The following is a 19,911-nucleotide window of genomic DNA, read 5'->3' on the forward strand; positions in this document are numbered from 1 at the left end:
GTTGCGGCGTTCCACTCCGCCTAGCTGAACTTCCCCTTGATTTTCTTTTATTGCTTCACATGGCGCTTAGCTTCTACTTTTTTTTTTTTCTTTATTAAAAATACAAACAAAAACCCAACACCCTAGATCCTGCTTCAGCTCTCTCTACACGTCAGTATCCCTACCCTGTGGATGTCGCAGGAACATCAGGAATTGGCCAAGGAGGTGGAACTACGGAGCAGCTCCAAGGAAAAAGACAACGTGGTGGTTCATCACCCGGTGCCATGTCCCCACTCATTGCCACACCAAAGGCTGGTGGCAGGGCTGCGGGATGGGAGAGCTAAGAGGGACCTCGCAGAAGGATTCCGAAATTCAGATCTGTCCCTGACAGCTGCTGGCCCACTTGCTGCAATCTGAACGGTGTCTCTGACTTCTCTTTGGCTCAAGGATTTAACATTAAGGCAAAAATAAGACACAGTGTAGAAGCTCCATCAAATCTTTGGCACAACAGCAACAACGGCAACAACAAAAAATGACTGTACACATGAGCTGAGAGGGGAACATTTCCCAGTTAAGCAAAGGGAAAAGTGCTAAATAAATTGCACGTACTAAAAGGTGGCTGGCTTAAAAACAATAAGAAGCATCCTTGTCCTTTTTTTTTTTTTTTTTCCTTTCTGTTCCAGAGACTGAGAAAGTTCCTTGGCCAATTGTCATCTTGAAAAGGGGCTTCTGCACAAAAGCTGCTTGCAGACTTCATCTGGATTGTGCAATCTTTGCCAAGAACAGATGTAACTGGCTGGAAGCTCTTCTGAATCCTCCCTTCCCTGTTATTACTCCTGGAAAGAGAAAGATGCAGCATCAGAACTGTGAACATGTGCTGTTCTGGTGGCTCCTCACACAAATGGCCCTGATTGGGGCCATTAACCCACAGTGCAACTGTTCTGGAGTTTGGCTTGTTGGGAATCGACAGCTAGGTGGGCAGAGTCCCTAGAGTGCTGGAAGAGAGAGAGGGAACAAGTAAAGTTTGGGAAGGAAAAGGAACAAAATGAGACATGTTGGCAAATACCTGCTTTGGAAAAGACCTCTGGATCCATTTTCAGAATCCGAAGTCAATCTCAGAATTACAAAAGGGAAGCAAAAGAGCTGGTGTGGCCCACACCTGTGGGACCTCTTTTGCTATTGTGGTTATCACATTTATTTCCACAGAAACAGCTCCTCAGCCCACAGGAGAGGTAGAGGCAGGTGTATGTGAGTAACTGGTACAGGTTTACTGCTGCCATCGTAAAAAGCACAACTTCAATGTGCAGCACTTTGAGACAGGAAAAACCTCATCTAAACCCCCTCTGACATTAAAATAAGCCCTGTGAATATCCCACAAACAATCATTAGCATACTTCAAAACACAGTAAAATCCTTTGGGCTCACTCTTTCATGAGGTCACATCGCAGTTGGCCAAACTGCCTTCATCACGTGGGCTCCTAAATCCTCCTGTAAGTAACACAGGAATTTAGAAACTTGGAAATGGATCCCATTTTCTGAGTCCAACCACCGTTTCTTGCTTTTTGCCAGTGGACTTCAGAGCTTTCCAGGGTGCAGTGCGGCCCCTGACGGTCTTTTGGACACGGCCATCAATTCTCCAGACAGACCAGGCGTCTTGATGACAGTCTAAAAAGGTCAAACTCGATTGACCAAAAAACATTATTTCTCAGATCCATTTGTTGCTTTACTCTCTCCCCTTTTCTATTATTGAATTTTGTAACATTAAGGTACAAAGTGCCAGGACTCGGTAGGTCATACTGGTGGTTGGACTTGGTGATCTTGAAAGTCTTTGCCAACCTAGATGGTGATGTGGTTCTATAATTCTCTGGAAGTATTATGACACTGATGTTCTACTTTATTATTACTATAATTAGGGCTGCTGCCTGTAAGATGACCCATCCCAGGTGAGCATCCACACTGGGCTAAGGGGAGGGATGGGGATACAAGAGCCTCACTGCAAACCCTTCCTGCATCAGGCCTGCCCTTCTGATTGGCGCACAGCAAATAAAAAAATGGAGCTCATCATGCAATTATTATCAATGACTTGTTGTCTCTTCTGACTAACACACTACCTAGTGCTGTTCTAGGCAGGAAAATCCACCGTCCTAATTAGCTGGGACTCAGGATTTTGAATACACAGGGGTTGGGTGAGAGAATGACAAACAGACTTGTGTATCACAAAAGTTTCTGATAGGAAATGCCTAAAACGATTTTCCAACAATTAATTATGATTATTAATAACCTGTAATAGAAATGAGAGTTATTTTTGTCACATGGAAAGAAAAAGAAGAAAAATGAGAGGAATAAAAGAAGAAAAAAAAGAGGGGAAATGAAGAAAAAGGAGGGAAGTATTGAATGCTCTCATTAAGGTCAGGGCCCTGGGCAGCCTGATCTAGTGTGTGGCAACCCTGCCTACAGCAGATAGGTTGGAATTGGATGATCTCTATCTCTAATGTTCCTTCCAATCCAATCCATTGTATGATCCTATGATTAATATTAAAAGACAGTAGAGAGATGCATCCCCTGTTGCTGTCTGGAACAACAGTCTTAGTGAGCAAATCCCTTCCCCCGTAGGAGCAGCCTCACTCTTACCCAAAGCCACCCAAGTCAGACGGGGAAAGTAAGAAAATGGAGTGAGCAAAGGAGGGTCAAAGTACAGCAGATTTGGGAAGAAAGATGTGGAAAGGAGGGTGGATGGAGGGAGGGAGGAAAGGAGGAAGTCATGGACAGAGGAAGAAATAGACAGATGGAAGGATGGGTGGAGGGAGTTATGGAGGAAAGGATGGAAAAATGGACGGAGGGAATGAGAGATGGATGGATGATGAATGGAGGGATGGAGGAAGTAATGGAGAGAGGGAGGAATGGATGGTAGGAGAGAAAGTAGGAGGGATGGAGGATTGAAGGGAGGCAGGGAGAGATGGAGGGAAGGATAAATGGAAGGAGGAATAGGTGGAGGGAGCCCTGCAAGGCAGTGGAGGAGCTCAGCAGAACTGCTTGGTCCCAGGGGCTCATAGGGGGGTGCTGGGTGGAAGGGGCTTTGCCTCTCCCCGACCTGCTCCCACTCCAGCCAGCAGCTCAGAAGACAGATTTATTGAACAGAGTCTGCTTTAAACTAATAATCACAACTCCCTTGGCTCTTGAATTTGACAACTGGCCCAATGACCTTGGTGAGTTTGCAGCATCCCAGAGCATTTCAATCTCTATAAATCAAAGTACTGTTGGAATGGAGTCAACCTTTGTTCCAAGGCTTCTCCTATCTCCCCGAGTCACATATTCCTTTTGCTGAAGTTACCTGATAGCTGTGGGGTGGATCTCCCCTCCACGGTAGTAACTGGAGTAGAGGGAAACCTCTTGTTTTTTCTGCTCAAGCCACAGAGAATCCTCAGCCTAACCCCTCTGCTCATTCACATTTGCTGTTTGGGTCACTGGGGTGCAGTGGCATCTCAAAACATGAGCTATAAGCACAGGGCAGGGAAAACTCACATGGCACCCAGCTTCCCTACGGACCCTGCTGTCTTGCAGCCACAGACAGGCAGATGGACGGGAAGGATCACTGCTCTCCTGTGGCCCAGCTCTTCCCCAGGGAAGCAGCCTGGCTGCCTGCCTGCCTGCAAGTGCGAGCAGGGAGAGGGAGCTATTTTTAAAGAGGAACCTCTGCTTGATCAGACTGCAGAGAAAGGGAGCTCCAACCTCATTACCAGACTCCCCTGGAGCACAGGACGGGAATCCACAGGGAAGAAATGCCGTGCAGATCACCCGAACACGATGCGGTAACACCATCTGATATCGCTATCAGGTGATCGATTGCCACCAGCACCGGGTGAGCAAACCAAGCTGGGAGCTGTGCCTCCAGCTCAGGGCTCCATGTAAATAAATCATGGATCCTGATGCAGGGTTATAGAAAAAATATGCTTCGAGCAAACAGAAATGCCATACAAATTAAGCCTGACGCTACCATTTCTCTTTTACAACCCCACTCCCAGCGAGTAAATGTGCTGCAGTATGTGGGAATAAACCTCACCTACAGCAGGAAATCTGCTTTTAGGCAAGCAGCAATGGGGCAGCACCAAGGCATGGCAGAACACCACAATAACTGTTTTATATAATGCAATAATTACATACATAACGTGAGCAATTTTGGTGCAACAGACTGCAACAAATGGAGCGGCGTTTCATGCCGTGGGTGCTCCTATATCATCTAATTATCAGGGAACATATATATAGCTCATCTTTAATTTTAATTCCTTGTGTCTGTGTGCATCCACACACATACGCAGACCCCGGGACTCAAAAACCCAAGAAACTAAATTCCAGCAGAAAACTTTTATTGAGCTCCAACTGCTCGCCTGTTATTCATAACCCAGTTTCCTCTCTCACAAAGAGACCTTTCGCATGGTTTTCTCTTTTTTTTTTTTTTCCTTCTGCCTCGCTAACAGCTGCTCGCAGTGTTGTATCCTGAGTGATGATGAGGTTCTGAAAGTGTTTTTTTGGAACAGATGGCCAGGAGAGAGCCGGGGAATGTGCCAGCAGCAAGCTGGGGAATGCGCCAAGTCCTGCAGTGACTGAGTACTCCGGGTTCCAGCTCGCGTGCCTTTCCCCTGCCCTCTGCCCCAAGTGGCGCCAGCAGGACTTCCCAGCTCGCGCTCCGAACATCTGGAGTCTGCGACTGCCAGAAGAGACGGGGAGGAGAGGGGGGGGAAGCCAAAAAAAAATATAACACAACCACCCAACCCAACCGCCCGGCCCTCCCTCCCGGCTCCGGCGTGGCTCCCATGCTGCTGCTGAGCAGAGCAACCGGTGGGAAGCAAAGAGGGGAGGTTTTTGGGGGGTGAAATACCCACCCCCCACCCCCCCCCAACACACACACACACATGCATATATATAGATATATTTTTTAGGAGTTTTCTGGTTGTTACGGGGTTGTCATGGTGTTAGGGCTGCCTAGCATACGGTGTTTTGTGATGAGCAAAAAGCTGTGCTGTGCTGCCTGGAGAGTGGGTGGGAGCTGCCCTGTAGACATGGGGAGCACTGCTCTGTACCCCCAGACCCCTTAATGCAGCCATTCTGCAGAGCATATGGATCATGTAATCACACAATCATTAAGGTCGGAAAGACCACTATGATCATCTAGTCCAACCATCAGTCCATGCCCGTAAATACTCTAGACCATGTTCCTCTGTGCCACATCTACACTTTTCGTGAATGCTTCCAGGGATGGTGATTCTACCACCTCCTGGGCAGCCTGTTCCGACACCTCACCTGGAGCATAGAGCTGTGATAAGTAGCCTGCGGCAGGACCCAAAGCCCCACAAAAACCAAGTGAGGCTTTTGGGGGACTCCTGGCCACCCGTGATATGTCCCCAGCTGAGACCTCAGATCCAAGCAAAGCTCCAACAGGATCCAGAGCTCAGCTGGGACGTCACAGTCAAAATCTCCATCACGCTGAATCATAGAATCATTAAGGTTGGAAAAAGACCTCTAAGATCACCAAGTTTAATCACCAACCCATCCCTACCATGCCCACTAATCCATGTTCCTCAGTGCCACATCTCCACATATTTCAGACACCTCCAAGGACGGTGACTCCAACACTGTGACTCATGCATGCACTGTGAAGGGCATAACTTAGTGCAGAGCCCTTTTATAACCAGCCAAAGGCCAGCTTTCAAAAATGAACTCTATCGTAACTTGCCACCTCCTCATGCAGCTTATTTTTTTTAGGAAAAGGCATTTGTAGGCCTTCAGTTACCCCTTTGGCTGCTTATAAATGAGATCTCCAATCACCAAACACCCTTGGTCAAATCTCAGTTGCAACGACTTAAATCACTCTATAACAGCAGTTAAGACTGGAAAGGGGAATTTTTTTCTTAGCTAAAATAGCTGGAGAGGCTAAAGCCAACTTTTCTAATTAACACAATGGAGTGGAAGGGGGGAAAAAAACCCACCTATTAAATTTCCCATTGCAACAACAAAGTCTGCACAACAACCTAACATTAGGGACAGCAGATAATTCACCCTCAAAAACAAAGCACAAAGCAATGCAGAATCCAGCAAATGCAACATCTGGAGCCCCCGCTTGCCAAAACAAACTCCCATCAGCTACTTTTTTGTGTGAGATGCTCACGGTGCCACAGCATGCTGCAATCTGCCAGGGAACTCAGGAGATAGGGGCAGGGAGAAACGCAATAAAACAGAGATGGTAGCAGATAAGGGCGCAGCACAGTGCGAATACCAGAGGTCTGCACTTGGGGCTTGCTGTGTTTTTTTTTTTTAAAGAAAGAACAAAAAGAGAACAGCAACAACAAAAATCCACCCTGAAGTCTGTAACTCAGAAGGAACTGCTCAGCAAGCAGTGGTTTGCGAGACCTGATTAAAACCACGCTAGGCACAGAAAACGTGCCGATTTCAGAATTAATGAGCATGCGGTGATTTTGGGCCAAGCCATTGTATCCTCCTCCAGCTGCCTGTGTGAGACCCCCCAGGAGAGACATCCTTCCACACCACCTGACATCCAGAGCTCCCATCTTTTCTGCTCAGCTATCCCAGATTTACTGCTCCAGTTTGCCAACAGCCTTCCCCCTGGTGCTCGCAATGCCATGGCTTGGCTTGAAGAGAAAGGGACACACCATGATAGGGTGACCATTTCAATCCTGTCTTTGCATCTCTTGTCTTCATGTCTCCTGTCTATTGGGATTTGCTGACTGCTTGAGGCTCCTCAGTGAACCCTATTAGTTTCGGCTCCATCTTCAACTGAATGTGCTCTGGCCATCACACAAGCTTAAAATAAAATGATTCCTATCAGCAAGGGCAACCCAGAGACTCTTGGGTTGCCCAGAAAATCCTCCACACAGACTTTCCAGTATGGCAGAAATGCATTTGCAAGACAATTTCTAGAAAGAAAAGTAAGGTAGAGCATGGACCAGGATGTTAGGACAAAACTTGTCTTTCCTTTTGGAGAAGGTATTTGGAGGGGGGTGAGGATGGGTGTCCTCAGAGGATACGAAGCAAAGGCAGATTTTCTCCCGGTTATGCTGTTTCTGGGACTGGTGGTGGCCTCTGTGGAGGCATGATGGCCAATGTCCTGGGAGAGTTTCATTGTTCATGTGCTCTCAATAGGATCAGGGCTTTTCTCTGTACACACACTTTGGAGCAAAAGCCAAAAATGTAAGATTTTTAATTCTTAATTTATTTTTTTAATTAAGAGTGGGCACAGCTCTAACCCTCATATGTGAACAGCCTGGGATATGGAGCCACTTGAAATCCAGATCCAAGTTTTCTGTCTTGAAGCTTGTGTTGGTTTACATAAGTCAAGACAATGAGACTCAGCCCATCAGGCACCAAAAGCCTCAGAGCCAGCCCAGTGAACTGCCCAGCTGCCATAATGGATGTTCCATTTTGACCAATGACTTCCTCCATTTTGACCCTGGAAGGTTGGTCAGCCCTAGGACTCCACTCCCATCTCCCGCCCCAGGGCTGGTGGCACTGCAGCAGTATTCCTGGGCCACCAGCACCCATTTCCTTGTAGTAAATACTCAATTTCAGGCTTCCCCATACACAACTCCTGTACCTCCTTGGCCACATCTTGCTGTGCACATCTCACCTGGCACTACAGCTCTGGGGGTCAAAAATACGGCCTCAGGAAGCGACAGAGAGCATACTATTGTGTTTATTTATAACCCAAACTTCTGAAGGATGATTTGTTGGGCTGAAAAAGAGGAAAACCAGGGAAACCTGCCCGAATCGGAGGCAGACCTTAACGACACCGGGAAGGAGCCTGCTCCCCAGCTTAGCTGTCCATTCATCCATTAAAGTCCCGCTGATTTATTATCCTGCATGACAAGCGAGCCCAGAAAGCAGGGGGAAGTTCAATTCAAGTTTACAAAACTCTTTTTGTCATAAAAGCCCGAACAAAGACATCAGTCACTCCTTTAATTTACCCATGTCACTTTCCAAGAGGAAAACTGGCCGAGCGCTCTGCTTCCTCCTACAGCAGCTTGATGATGATTTCACCTAATTGGTTCAGCGTTAAGTAAGCTAAAGGAATGTGATGCGTAATTAGATTCAGCGTTGTTTCCTCAAGATACCCGCATGTCCTTCAGGTCATACATCTTCCTAATATGTTTATATGTACAACATCTCCATTAGCTACTTTTTTTTGGTTGTTGTCAGGCGATTTTCACAGAGATAAGTGTTAGATTAAACAAAGCAGAAATCACAGCCGGGCGGCCACGTTCTGGGCTCTCCAAAACGCTGGTTGCTTTTAACCAGCAACAGCCACAAGACAACGCTAATAGGATCATGTTGTGTTAAAACACGAGGGGGGGACTAACGAGAGGAAGAGCCTGGCGAGGAGAGCAAAGCTTTTGATTAGCAAGGAATGTGGTTATTACAGGATCAGACAGAAAAAGCAAAGAGCCGAGAAGTGGGAGAAAGACAAGGAGTAAAGAATCAGGAAAAATTCAAGAGGTTGAGAAAGGAAGGAAATAGCTTCAGATTTATTTTTTTTCCCCCTCTTTTGTAACTTTTACCGTTATTTGGGGGGGTGGAGGAGACTGTAACATACCTTCCTTTTTTTAGATCTTCCTTCTGCTTGTAAGGTCCTAGTGCACTGCTCCACGCATTCAGAGAAGCTCATGTTACTGTGGTCAGCGCTGTAATCCAGGTCTGCTAGTCTGGCCAGGGAAAGGATATAGTTACAGGCTATTCTCAAGATGGCCAGTTTGGACAACTTTTGACCATAAGAATAGCAGGGAACCTAGAAAGGGTAACAGGGAAAGAAAAAAAACATTAGGCCAGAAAAACAAAATATCTCGCTCGAAGCATGACAAAACAATTGTAGGTTATTTTCTTAGCGGTTTTTAACACAAATAGGAACTCTGCGATAAAAGGCCATATGGTCCCAACAGGTTTTGCAGAAGAACTCCCCTGCTGATCTCTGCGGGAATGAAGCAGCATGAGACCTCTCGATTTCAGCGGGGCAGTTCTGCTCAAAGCGTGATGGCAGGACATGGGATGCCTGCCTGCCGCTCAGCTGGCTTCTCAGAGAGGCCAGACCCTGTTTTTCTTGGAAAACCCAACCCCCTGTTGCCAGCCCCTTGAGTGACTTGCCCTGAGCATCCTCCTCCCCGCAAGCGGCTGCAAAGCCATTGCAGCCTTTTGCAGTAAGGGAGCAATGCTGGCAGAGGTGACATGAGCTCAAACAGCATCACTCACAGCTTCCAAATCTGCTCTGAAATTCCAACCCACTGCCCCATGCTGAGCACCAAAGCACCCATCACTCTGCCTCTCAGGAAAGCATTATCTGATGTAAGTTATTTCTTTACCCTTGAAGATTTTTAGTGTAATGTGGAACATGCGAACGATTCAAATTAAGTAGCACGTGTCCAAATAAATGCATGGGATACAGAAGGTTGGACTGATTTTATATTGCCATCCAGCAAAACGCTACATGTGAGCTCAATTTTAGGCACGCAGCTTTGCTATGTCCAGCTTAAAGAGAAAATCCGCTGAGTTCAAATAGGCTTGGGGCCCCGTCCGCTACTTTGCAAAATTGCTAAAGGTCATTCAGCCCTTAATGCACAAGAATCTATTGCCTATGGGAAACTGGAGCCGGGCGTTTATCTGAAATCCATCCTCACTGCTCAGGCTGTCTGAGTGCCTGTCAATCTAAGTTTTCATGCAACATCAATCACTGCAATGGCCGAACGTCCCTCAACCATCTGCCTCCATACCAGCCTCCATCCTCCTCATCCCTCTATGGTATCACGCTCTGCTTATGGTTGGAGGTTTTAAAGCTCCTTGCTATACCCGTGCCTGAGCTTCTCTTTTTTCCACAGACACAAAGCCAGGCTCACCCCCAGTTTTACATAAGGTAAGAGGGGTTAAAAGGGGTTCTTCCTCTCTGCTGACCCCATAGCAGCTGCATGCAGATATCAATGGAAGGGCAGAACAGCTCAGAAATATATAGTATTTCCCCAAGCATTCTGCCAGGATCCAATAAATGCCAGCTCCACGAACCCAGCTAGATGTGCTTCCTTGGTATTAGCAACCCACAATAGATATTTTTGTTCATTAATTTGGCACAGTAAGTTGAAACCCTGGCAATAGTAGCGCCCACAACATGCTTTTGCAGTTCCCTCCTCCTTCTCAACACCACAGCCCTCCTTTTGCTTGCTTTGAAGCTGGCTCCCACTGTCCTCACTTCAGGTCCCCCAGTTCTTGAGATGAGGGAGCAACAGATTCATCTCCTCTGTATTTTCAGTCCTCTACCATCTATGGTTGGACTAGATGATCTCAGTGGTCTTTTCCAACCTTAATAATTCTAGCATTTATCTCTTTTTCTTCATCTGATTACTGTATTGTAGCCATCCTGCACCTCTGAGCACTGCTGTTGCTCTTCCCTGAACCCATCCTCACCCCAGTGTGTCCTTGGGGAGCTGGGAGAAGCTGAACCACATGCAGTATTCATACTGTGGGTGCTCTCTGAGTTTATCTAGCTGATGCTCTCTGCTTCACCTTATAATCTTTTTCTAATCACTCCTGATTTGATTTGTGGCCACTACTGGCTACAAATCTGAGATTTTCATCTACAGAAACTCTAAGGCCTTCTTTCTCTGAGATTATGGTCAGTTAGTGTCTAACGTTTTCTAAGAGTAATCTGGTACAGTTTTCCCCATATGCATTGCTTTACATCTACATTCTACCTCTTCTTAGTAGAGGAAGCTTACTTTCCAGCTTGGTTTTGTCAGATGCTTCAAAAGAGGACTCTACCATGAAAATTCAGACCAATAACATCTCAGCTAGACCACCCTTATCCACGAGTACATGGATTTTAATGGAAGAACGCTGTTGACCCCATAGGCCATTTGGCTTGCACGATATATCTGAGATGCCAGCGGCATCTGACCTCTCCAGAAGCAAGCCAACAAGCTTCAAAGGGCCTTTTTCTCTATGTATCATCTGCTACTGATACCCTTGTGGGGGCTGGGGATCTATTTATTCTCTGGGAATACCCAGTGGGACCACTGCTTTGACCTCCACTGGCATTTCCACAGTGCTGCTATCACCAATGCAAAAAGGAACATACCATCCACCTTCAGATGGTAATACCTGGCCCCCAGACGCAGCGAGCTGAGTTATTTTGGAAGCAGAGCTTTGGGCAACAGAAACACCCAACTGTCTTTCAACACTGGTGTCACAAAAACAAACAGCAGCACACAAGACAAAACCAAGACGGAAACCAAAATGGAAAGATTCAGTGAAATGTGGGAGTAAGTTCAGAATTGGAGAAAGGAGGAAGTTAAATCAAGCGGAAGGAAAAGCGACCGCGAAATCGTTGGGGCTGATGCACAGACACTGTCCAGCTGCAACACAAGAACACAGGAAAATGTCTATTTTCCTCATCTGTTTTGCTCTCCTTCTTCTGTGTGTTGTTCATTATTTATTTGTTTATTTATTTATTTAAAGGAACAAAATAAAACCCAAACTGTTTTTTTTTTTTGGGCAGGCCTGCTACAAATTCCAAGAAAGATCTCAGTGTTAGCAGAGTCGACCAAACCCTTGCCCGGCGTTACACAACGCTTCTACACGATGCAGCAAAGTCCAAACTGGAGCTGCCCTGTGCATACACAGGAAGAATTTCACCCCATGCAGCTCAGATACCACTGTGATGGGTGCGGGGCACCAACAGTAGGAGATAAGAGTTTTTGCCATGGTAACAGTGTTAGAATAACTGTTTCGTATGGACCCTCCCTGTCTTGGCTGGGCTCCTGCCATTTTAATGTTTCCTTTTGAATTAAACATGGAAAATTGAGAGAGGAATGAGCCACTTAATTCAGATCCAGATCTAACACTTTCCCAAACAATGGGGGGGGAGAAGAGAGGTTTTGTGCTTTGGTTTCAGCACTTCTTTAGAAGACTTCTTCACAGAGCCAGCAGCAAGGAGGGGAGGGATCTGCCCAGGTTGAGTGAAGGGTGTCAATAACGCACCTGGATGCCAAGAAAATTCAAAATTCAACCAAAATGGAGTATCTTAAGACACTGGAAAAACACTTGATGCCATCAGAGCCACACGGTGCTGAAGACCTGTGCTCCACACTGATCTGTAGTAGGAGGCTACATGACCAGGTGTGTGCTGTGCTCCAGGTAAACTCCAAGTCCTCTCCTTTCAAACACCCCCTCTAGCTCATCACATCTGAACCCAGCAGGGAGAGCTGTGAAGGTGGGAACTGAGCAGTTCTGCTTAGAGCTCAAGTAGCTATGCATATTCCTTTTCTGAGCCCATTGATTTCTGTGTAACTCACCATGTTGCCTGCGTTATTTGCAATGATTTAAGCAAGCAGAAAGGAACTGCAAGTGAAATTTCACACTGATCTGAAGGAATGCAGCAGAAAATAGTGGGCTGGGACCAGAAGACGCTTTCTGGTCATGGCTGTGGGGTTTTAGGGTCTTATCAGTGCCCCTCAGGGTGAAGAAAGGCAAGATGCATGCTCTCGAGGCATGTTACTGTGCACAAGAGCTCTGTTTTGGCAGGAAGACAGGATAGGATATGATGTAACAGGTCCCTTCCATCTCTGACATCTGTAATCAGAGGTGGTGTCCTTGGAAGATGCTACCTTTGAAGTGAATAGGATGTCTGCCAGGCACTTTACCAGCATCCACCAAAGTGATGATCTTGGAGTCTATTCTCACCCAGGCCCCAGCACAGGGAACCAGGGATACTCACAACAACGGGACTGTGGGGAAAATTGGGATTATCCCAGGGACTTGAGCAGCATTAAGGCAGTTCACATTGCTGAGCATCTGGCTGGATTGTGCCGTCACCATGGAAAAGAGCATGGTATAATTTATATAACAGATAAGGTCTTTAAAGTCAAGTCCTCTCTGGCTTTGCATTGCATTCCCCCAAAGAAAGGAATACATTGAGCCCTGGGGTCCAGACCTCCTTGTTATTATAACATAAGTGCAACTTAACACTATGGATTTGCACAGACCCCCTCCATATGCAGGTCATGTATTTGGCCCCTTGGCTACAGCAGGAAAGCTGGGGAGGCAGAGAAACACCTGTGCCTGTAGCACAGCATCAGCTAAGGCCTCCTGACAGCTGGCTCCTTCACACCATGCCATAAGGTGTGGCATTTACCTGTCTTGCAATTCATCTCATTTATTTTTATGCTGGGAGCTAAACCACGTCCAAGAGAACAGCTGGTTGCCTCTTCCCCACTGCCTCTTAGAGGATTTCACTGTCTCATTGTGCCTCATGCAAAAACACTTCCAGGAGGTTCATATAAATGTCCAGTGCTTGATAGTCCTGGTGTTCTGACTCCAGTCCTTGTTTTACTCATTCTGAAACGTCCTCTGCTTCTGTCCCCATCACGTTACCTCTCTGGGGATGGCAACTGTTAAGTTATTGGGAGCAGGCGGAAAGATTAAGTACTGACGGGTTTTGTCTAGAACATCACCACTTGTTTTCATAGAATCATAGAATTGTCTGAATTGGAAAGGACCATTAAAGGCCATCTAGTCCAACCCCCCTGCAATGAACAGACACACCTACAGCTCCATCAGGTACTTAGAGTCCCATCCAGCCTGACCTTGAGTGTATCCATGGATGGAGCACCCACCACATCTTTGGGCAACTTGTTCCAGTGCTCCACTAAAGATGCATTACTTCACGGATTTGGTGCTCACAAGGCACGGATTCATACCCCGCAGGGCCAGATCCTGTAAGCTTTGTAAGAAAATGCCATGATCACAGAATCATAGAACCATAGAATGGCTTGGGTTGGAAGGGACCTTAAAGCCAATGCATTTTCAACTCCTTGCTGTGAGCAGGTTGCCACCCACCAGGTCAGGCTCCCCAGGATCCCACCCAACCTGGCCTCAAATGCCTCCTGGGATGGTCCTTGAAGGAGGGATGCAGTCCCAAGCGCCCCGTTCTGTCCAACCTGTGGGCGTTGCGGTGTCAGATGTTCTGCAGATCTCTATTCCGGCTGGTGATGGGCAGCAATTTTACACCACTAGAGTGGGAGGCTCTTGTTCCTCTGCCACAAGTTTGTGCAGCAAAGCATCCAGCCAGCAGACAAACCTCACTTAAAAATGTCAACAGGAACAAAAGCAGCAGCAGCAGCAGCCCCGACCCTGGTGCCTTCTCATCTCGGGTGGGTCCGTGCTTTTGGATAACCCAGCTCCCGGTTCCTCCCAGCTCCTGGCTCCTTTGCTGCTCGCATTGCAGCAACATGAGTTCACTCCTTGGAGCGAATGAATTGGCTTCCTGCAAACAAAACCTAGGTGTGGTGCTGGGTGAGTTCACCCCGCAGAGCAATTCCAAACAGCAGTCTGTCTGCTTAACGCGGCCCCGCGCCTGGCTCCGCTCGAGTGCTGACGGTCCTCAAGTGCTACGCCAGGAGGTTCTGCACCCTCAAAGCCTCCCTCTGGGCACAAGAAATATCATGCTGTGAGCTGTAGCAAAGCTCTTACTTTGTTGTAGGTGTTCTGAACCACCACCCCATATAAATAACTACACAGAGGGTTACTGAAGAAGGAAGCCCAGGGCCACAGCGCACAGCAAATCTTCTCCAGGTGAGGCAACTCCCAAGTGGGGAACATTTTGGGGGGTGATATTAGCAGGGTAGCTGCCCTCCCACCTCTGAATGGGTCAGGTTCAGCTGTGGAAGAGGAGAATGAGCTCCGTTGCAGCTGTGGCCACATCTGGGAGGTTCTGCTCCTTGGCTGGCACAAAGGGCAGCACAAAGGTGGGACCCATGAAGGTTGATGGCTGGACTAGACGATCCCAATGATCTTTACAACTTTAATGTTTCTATGATCAAGCTAGGACGAGAGCAAAATGCACAAAAGGGGACATGGATCCAAGGAGTCTCTAACCAGGGATTAATAACCCAGATGTATGATAAGCAAGCATCCCCCTCCTCATCACAGGGACTGCAGCCTGAGCAGTAATCTGAGAACGGCTAAAGGCAGGGAGCAGGGGCTGCGCTCAAAGCCTGCTGGATTCAAAGCAGACTCCTTCCTCTGATTTCAGCGGGAGCCATAAGAAAACACAGAGGTTAACTCAGGGTGGCTGCAGCACGCAAAGCAAATATCTCCCAACAGGAATGGGATTTGTGTCAGAGGATAACATCAGTTAGACAGCAAGGGGAGCAAAGAAGCCTTCTCATTTCTGACACACAGCCATTGTTTTCAGGATTTTTATGCTTTTGTCCATGCTCTCCCTTATTTTCTCTCCACTTGCATTGCTCCTGGCCAGTATTTCATCATCTTCCTTAGCTGTTAAGCCCCAGTGCCTCCCAGTTCTGCTTCAACTGCACTTTAAATAACTGTGGCATCACCCGAGGCTGGCTCAAACAGCTGAGCTGCCCCAATTAATGCTGTGCTGCTCACGTGGGGAATGCAGCCCTGGGAGACCCCGTGAGCAGGTGATGGAGGGAGCTCTCAGCCTCCCCATAGCAGCAAGGCTACAACCAACACTGGTTGCATATGATGGTGGTGACAAACTTCAGTTGCTTTCAAACAGATGTCACACTGGGTGACATGGCTTAATTAGCAAGGTGGTGACGAGAGGATGGTTGGACAGAATGATCTTGGCGGCCTTCCCAACCTGTGATATTATGACAGAGCGTGAACACATGATGGTGCATCCTAAAAATAAGATGCAGAAAGCAGGCAAGCATTGATACATCCACCAAAGAGCCACAGTCTCCAGAGGTGTGTGGCTCAAGCTGCAGGTTCTCAAGCTGGTCTGGAATCTGGATGAGAGCTAATTGCTTCAGTTGTGCCAGGGAAGGCTCAGGTTGAGTATAGAGGGAACTTATTCTCAGAAAGAGTGGCTAGTTATTAGAACAGGCTGCCCAGGGAAGTGCTGGAGGTTGTCCCTGGAGGTGCTCAAGAAATGTGCAGATGTAGCACTGAGGGACATGATGTGGATGGATTGAGGGTTGGACTAGATGATCTTAGTGGTCTTCTTCAATCTTAATGATTCTGAGTCCTAATTTCCTCCAGCACCCACCCTGGCTCTGCATATCCCTGGAGATGGTTCCCACCACCACCAGCATCTTGCAGCCTCCTAATGTTTCCTCTACAGAAGGGAGTGGGGTCTCATTTAACTACCAGCCACAGCAGTCACATGCACACTGGTAGCTCAAAGCAAAAGGATACTAAGAAAGGAAAAAAAAAAACAAACAGCCCCAGCAGCTAAAAAGCCCCATAAAAGTCTAAAATATCTCCAGAACCCACAGGAGTGCAGAGAACGAGCCTGTCAGCTGCACAAGCAGAGAGCCCTGGTAATGCAGCAGTGGAAAGATTTAGGAAAAAACCAATGCACTTGAAGGGAAAATTAATGTCTCTGGACACCTCTGCTCCCAGTGCAGACTCTAGCTTGGAGGCTTGACATGCTGCTTCGAGGAAGAGCTGGACAGCAGTGCTTCGGAGAGAAAACAGATGTGAGGCATGGGCAGCTCCAGATCAGAGACGGCTGGGGTTGTCTCCAGCTATCAAGGGAGAGTCTGATGCCACCTTACGGTCTGTCAGCACAGATAAGATGCACGACCACAACCCCTGCAAATGCAAAATGTGCTGCTAGATGGTGGCATACTTGGATGACCATGGAGAGCCCTCCAGAAGCAGAGGAAGTGGCTTCAGGAATGGCACATCCACCACTTCTCTTGGCAGCCTGCGCCAGGGCTTCACAAACCATCTGAGTAAAAATTTCCTCTTAACGTTCAGCATAAATCTCCCCTCTTTTAGTTTGAAACCACTGCACTGCTGCAGTCTGCCAGATGTGAAGATGAGAACGCAAAGGAGCAAAGCAATGGCCTTGGGTCCCATGAGCTCTTTGCTGCATCACCACATTGCCAACGCCTGGGTTCACTGACCACCCACAAGGGCCAGGAGCACAAGGGAAAACAGATGCAAGTGACAACAGGTCTCATCTCTTACTGCAACTCCATGGCACCCTGGGGCAATGGGATGGTGCAAGAACCCGCAGAGCAGCAGCCATGTGGGTGTCCCAGGGTGGGAGGTGGAAAGAGGGAGAGGAGCAGCCCTCAGCAGGGATACTTAGAGAGTGAGAGCAAAGCACAACAGAGCTATTTCCTCCTCCTTTTGCAAGAAGTAAGCAGTGAGGTGTGTTTCTCATGGGGAACTACGCTATTAGCCTCAAGTCCTGCATCAACAGAAGACTTTAACAAATGACACTTGGGGAATTCAGGGAGGAAAAAAAATCTCCCAGATGAATAGCTGACCAGCACAAGAAGCAGGACTGCAGAGAAAGAGCTGCATCATGGAAGCATCTGATCTTTGGTCCTGCTTTATGGGACTCATATGGTGAGAGATCCCTGCTGGCCATAACACAAAAGGGTGAAGACGATGGCAATGACACATTCCTCCTTCCAGAGCCAACAGCTGCCCATTTATCTGCCACCTCTGGCACAGCCAAGTGCTCAGAACCACTCTTGGATTATTCCCTCCTTGTATAAAATGCCTGTGGCTGGCTTTTCCTCCTCCAAAACCGACAGCAGTGACAACAAAAAGCCTTCCTGCCATCTGGAGAACTGGCGTCCATGAGTCAAAACATGTGTGGCTGATGCACACAGCTGCAGAGCCCATCTGCCTGGCACACTGTGTGCCAGCCACTCCCCTATGGTGGGCTGCCACTGGGCATCCCATAGAGAAACACAGCTTGCCTGTCCTCCTTCTCACCTGGGATAACCAGGTACCCTACAGTGGGATTGATTCTGTGACCCCGGGCATTTTGCCAGTTGCCTTCAAGGGTGGTAAGGCAATGGAACAGGCTGACCCAGAGACGTGGTGGATGCTCCATCCTTGGAGACACTCAAGGTCAAGCTGGACAGAGCTCTGAGCACCTGATGGAGCTGTAGGTATCTCTGTTCATCGCAGAGGAGATGGACCAGATGACCTTTAGGACTGCCTTCCTACTTACTCAAATGATTCTATGATTCCATGGCACCATGGGTGGGCACCTCCAGCCCCATGTACCCATCAGGGTGGGAAGAAAATAGAATCCATGCAGGTACCATCAGCTCCTGCACACCAATCCCTTCCTATAGAAGGAGTGCAGGCTGGGTGCACTCCTCACCACAGACCTGTTGATTTCAGCACCTCAGGAACTGGCTCTCCAGCACACTCCTATCCCAAAGCAAACCTCTCCATGCTCCTGCCTCTCAGCCTTGCTGGCTGGGATGGTGCAGATAGAGAGTTTCCCTCCTCTGTCCTGATCCCAAAGCCACTCCGCAGTACCGGTGGGAACGATTTGAGTGACAGCCAGCACTGCGCCTATGTGCAATGAAGCCGACTGTCACCTGATGTCACGTACGGCACCAAGCACGCTGCTGGCAGCCTGAGGAGAAATGAATCCAAATGTCATCCAATGCTGATCAGAACAGCCAGCCCACCCCTCAGCAAATTGCTAGGAAAGCCTCACAGCAAACATTTCCCAGAGAATGACTTCTTTCTGTCCGCAGAGCGAGCGCAGCTCTGCCAGTATGCTCCAGCACTGACCCTGGAGACTGGCTTTCATGGGAAGAGAGGACAGCAACTTGTTCTCCAGGCTCTTTGGGCTCCCAGCTGAGTCCTGGGCTGAAATGATTTATGGACGCAGGGCCAAGGCCAGGAATTTGAGGCTTTTCAAGAGTTGCCCATTTCCCAAAAGAGTGTGGCTTTAATTTGTTGCTTGCCTGACTTCTGCTTGAGGCTCAGCCTAGAACAAGACTGCCAGCGAGCTGGGAAATCAGAGCTACTTCCCCTTGCGGTTTCAGTGGTGTAGATGTCTGTCCATGGAGAATTAGACTGACACTTCCAAACACGTTACACACAGCCACCAAACAACCAAGATAGGGAAACAACTTGGAGAAACAAAAGAGATCACGCCTGGGGTTTACATTTCCAAATGGCAAACTCAGCACCGGAGGAACATCCTGGGTTAGTGCTGTTAGGCAGGGAGTGACACACAGTGACTGAAGCCCCTCTGCCTTAGGTGCCTACCAACAGTTCTCGCCTGACACACAGCCCTGGAGGGATGGGTCTGGGCGATGTGATGCTGAGCATCTCTCTGAGATGTGAGGCTCAGAGGGCTGTGAGCTGTGGACACCTGGAGAAGTTCTGCTGGTATTTGGTGGAAGGCAACAAAGCCAGGATGGCTGGGAGCTGTAACAGGGAGCAGAGATAGAGATATGGGGGTCAGATCAGGGCTGGACACTGATTTATCCTCATGGGGAAGAAATGAGAAGAATAACGCTGGTGTACAGCCTTGCTCCCTCCTTCGGCTCTCCCCTCCCCTTCTACACATTGGGGAGGCAATGTGATGGAGAAATTTTCTCCACAACATCGTTCACCTCTCAGAAGCCCCACCTTGCCCACGAGATCACCTCTATTATTCACTCCCAGAACATCACGAGGATTTCCTAAGCCCTCTCAAGAAGAAAGCCCAGCACTGTACACACATCAAGCAAAAGCTACTGAAAAATCATGGGAAACTCATTGGGATGGGGAAACTCATTGGGAAAGGTGCACCACTGGGCTCAGCCAAAGCTACAATGAAAGCTTCAGAGGGAAACCCCTCTGAATGGGCTTAAGAATTCCATCCCAGTGCCCTGCGCTCCCCCCAGGACAGCGCACGCCGGCACGCACACGTGCTGCTGCATGGAGCACATAGCGAGCCGCGGTGATGCTCTCAAGGGCTTTTTCGTTTGCGCTGCCTTCTCTGTGCCCTTCTGTCTCCGGGGGCAAAAAGAAACGGAAAAAAATCCCGAGTTCCCAACGCAGGCAAATGAAAAATCCTTGTTTCTAGGTCCCGATTGACAGCACGGTTCCACCCTCGGCGCTCCCAGGCGACATCCCCTCCTGTCACCGCATCCCCCC

The 19,911-nt window shown here is 48.2% G+C and overlaps 1 protein-coding gene across 1 annotated transcript in view; it reads right to left on the reverse strand.

Moving 5' to 3' along the window:
* Positions 1-821: 821 nt before the first annotated feature.
* ATOH8 (atonal bHLH transcription factor 8) overlaps positions 822-19,911 on the reverse strand; it is a 19,617-nt gene continuing 527 nt past the window's right edge. The window contains exons 2-4 of the mRNA XM_042811743.1: positions 19,681-19,763; positions 8,582-8,773; positions 822-1,467 (exon numbers count right to left, since the gene is read on the reverse strand). Of these exons, the coding sequence (XP_042667677.1) occupies positions 1,417-1,467; positions 8,582-8,773; positions 19,681-19,763 (326 nt within the window). The 3' untranslated portion in view covers positions 822-1,416. The remainder of the gene's footprint in view (positions 1,468-8,581; positions 8,774-19,680; positions 19,764-19,911) is intronic.

This window comes from Centrocercus urophasianus, unplaced genomic scaffold (genome assembly GCF_019232065.1).
Source record: "Centrocercus urophasianus isolate 14NV4802_14NV808 unplaced genomic scaffold, USGS_Curo_1.0 seq_13, whole genome shotgun sequence".
NCBI lineage: Eukaryota > Metazoa > Chordata > Aves > Galliformes > Phasianidae > Centrocercus > Centrocercus urophasianus.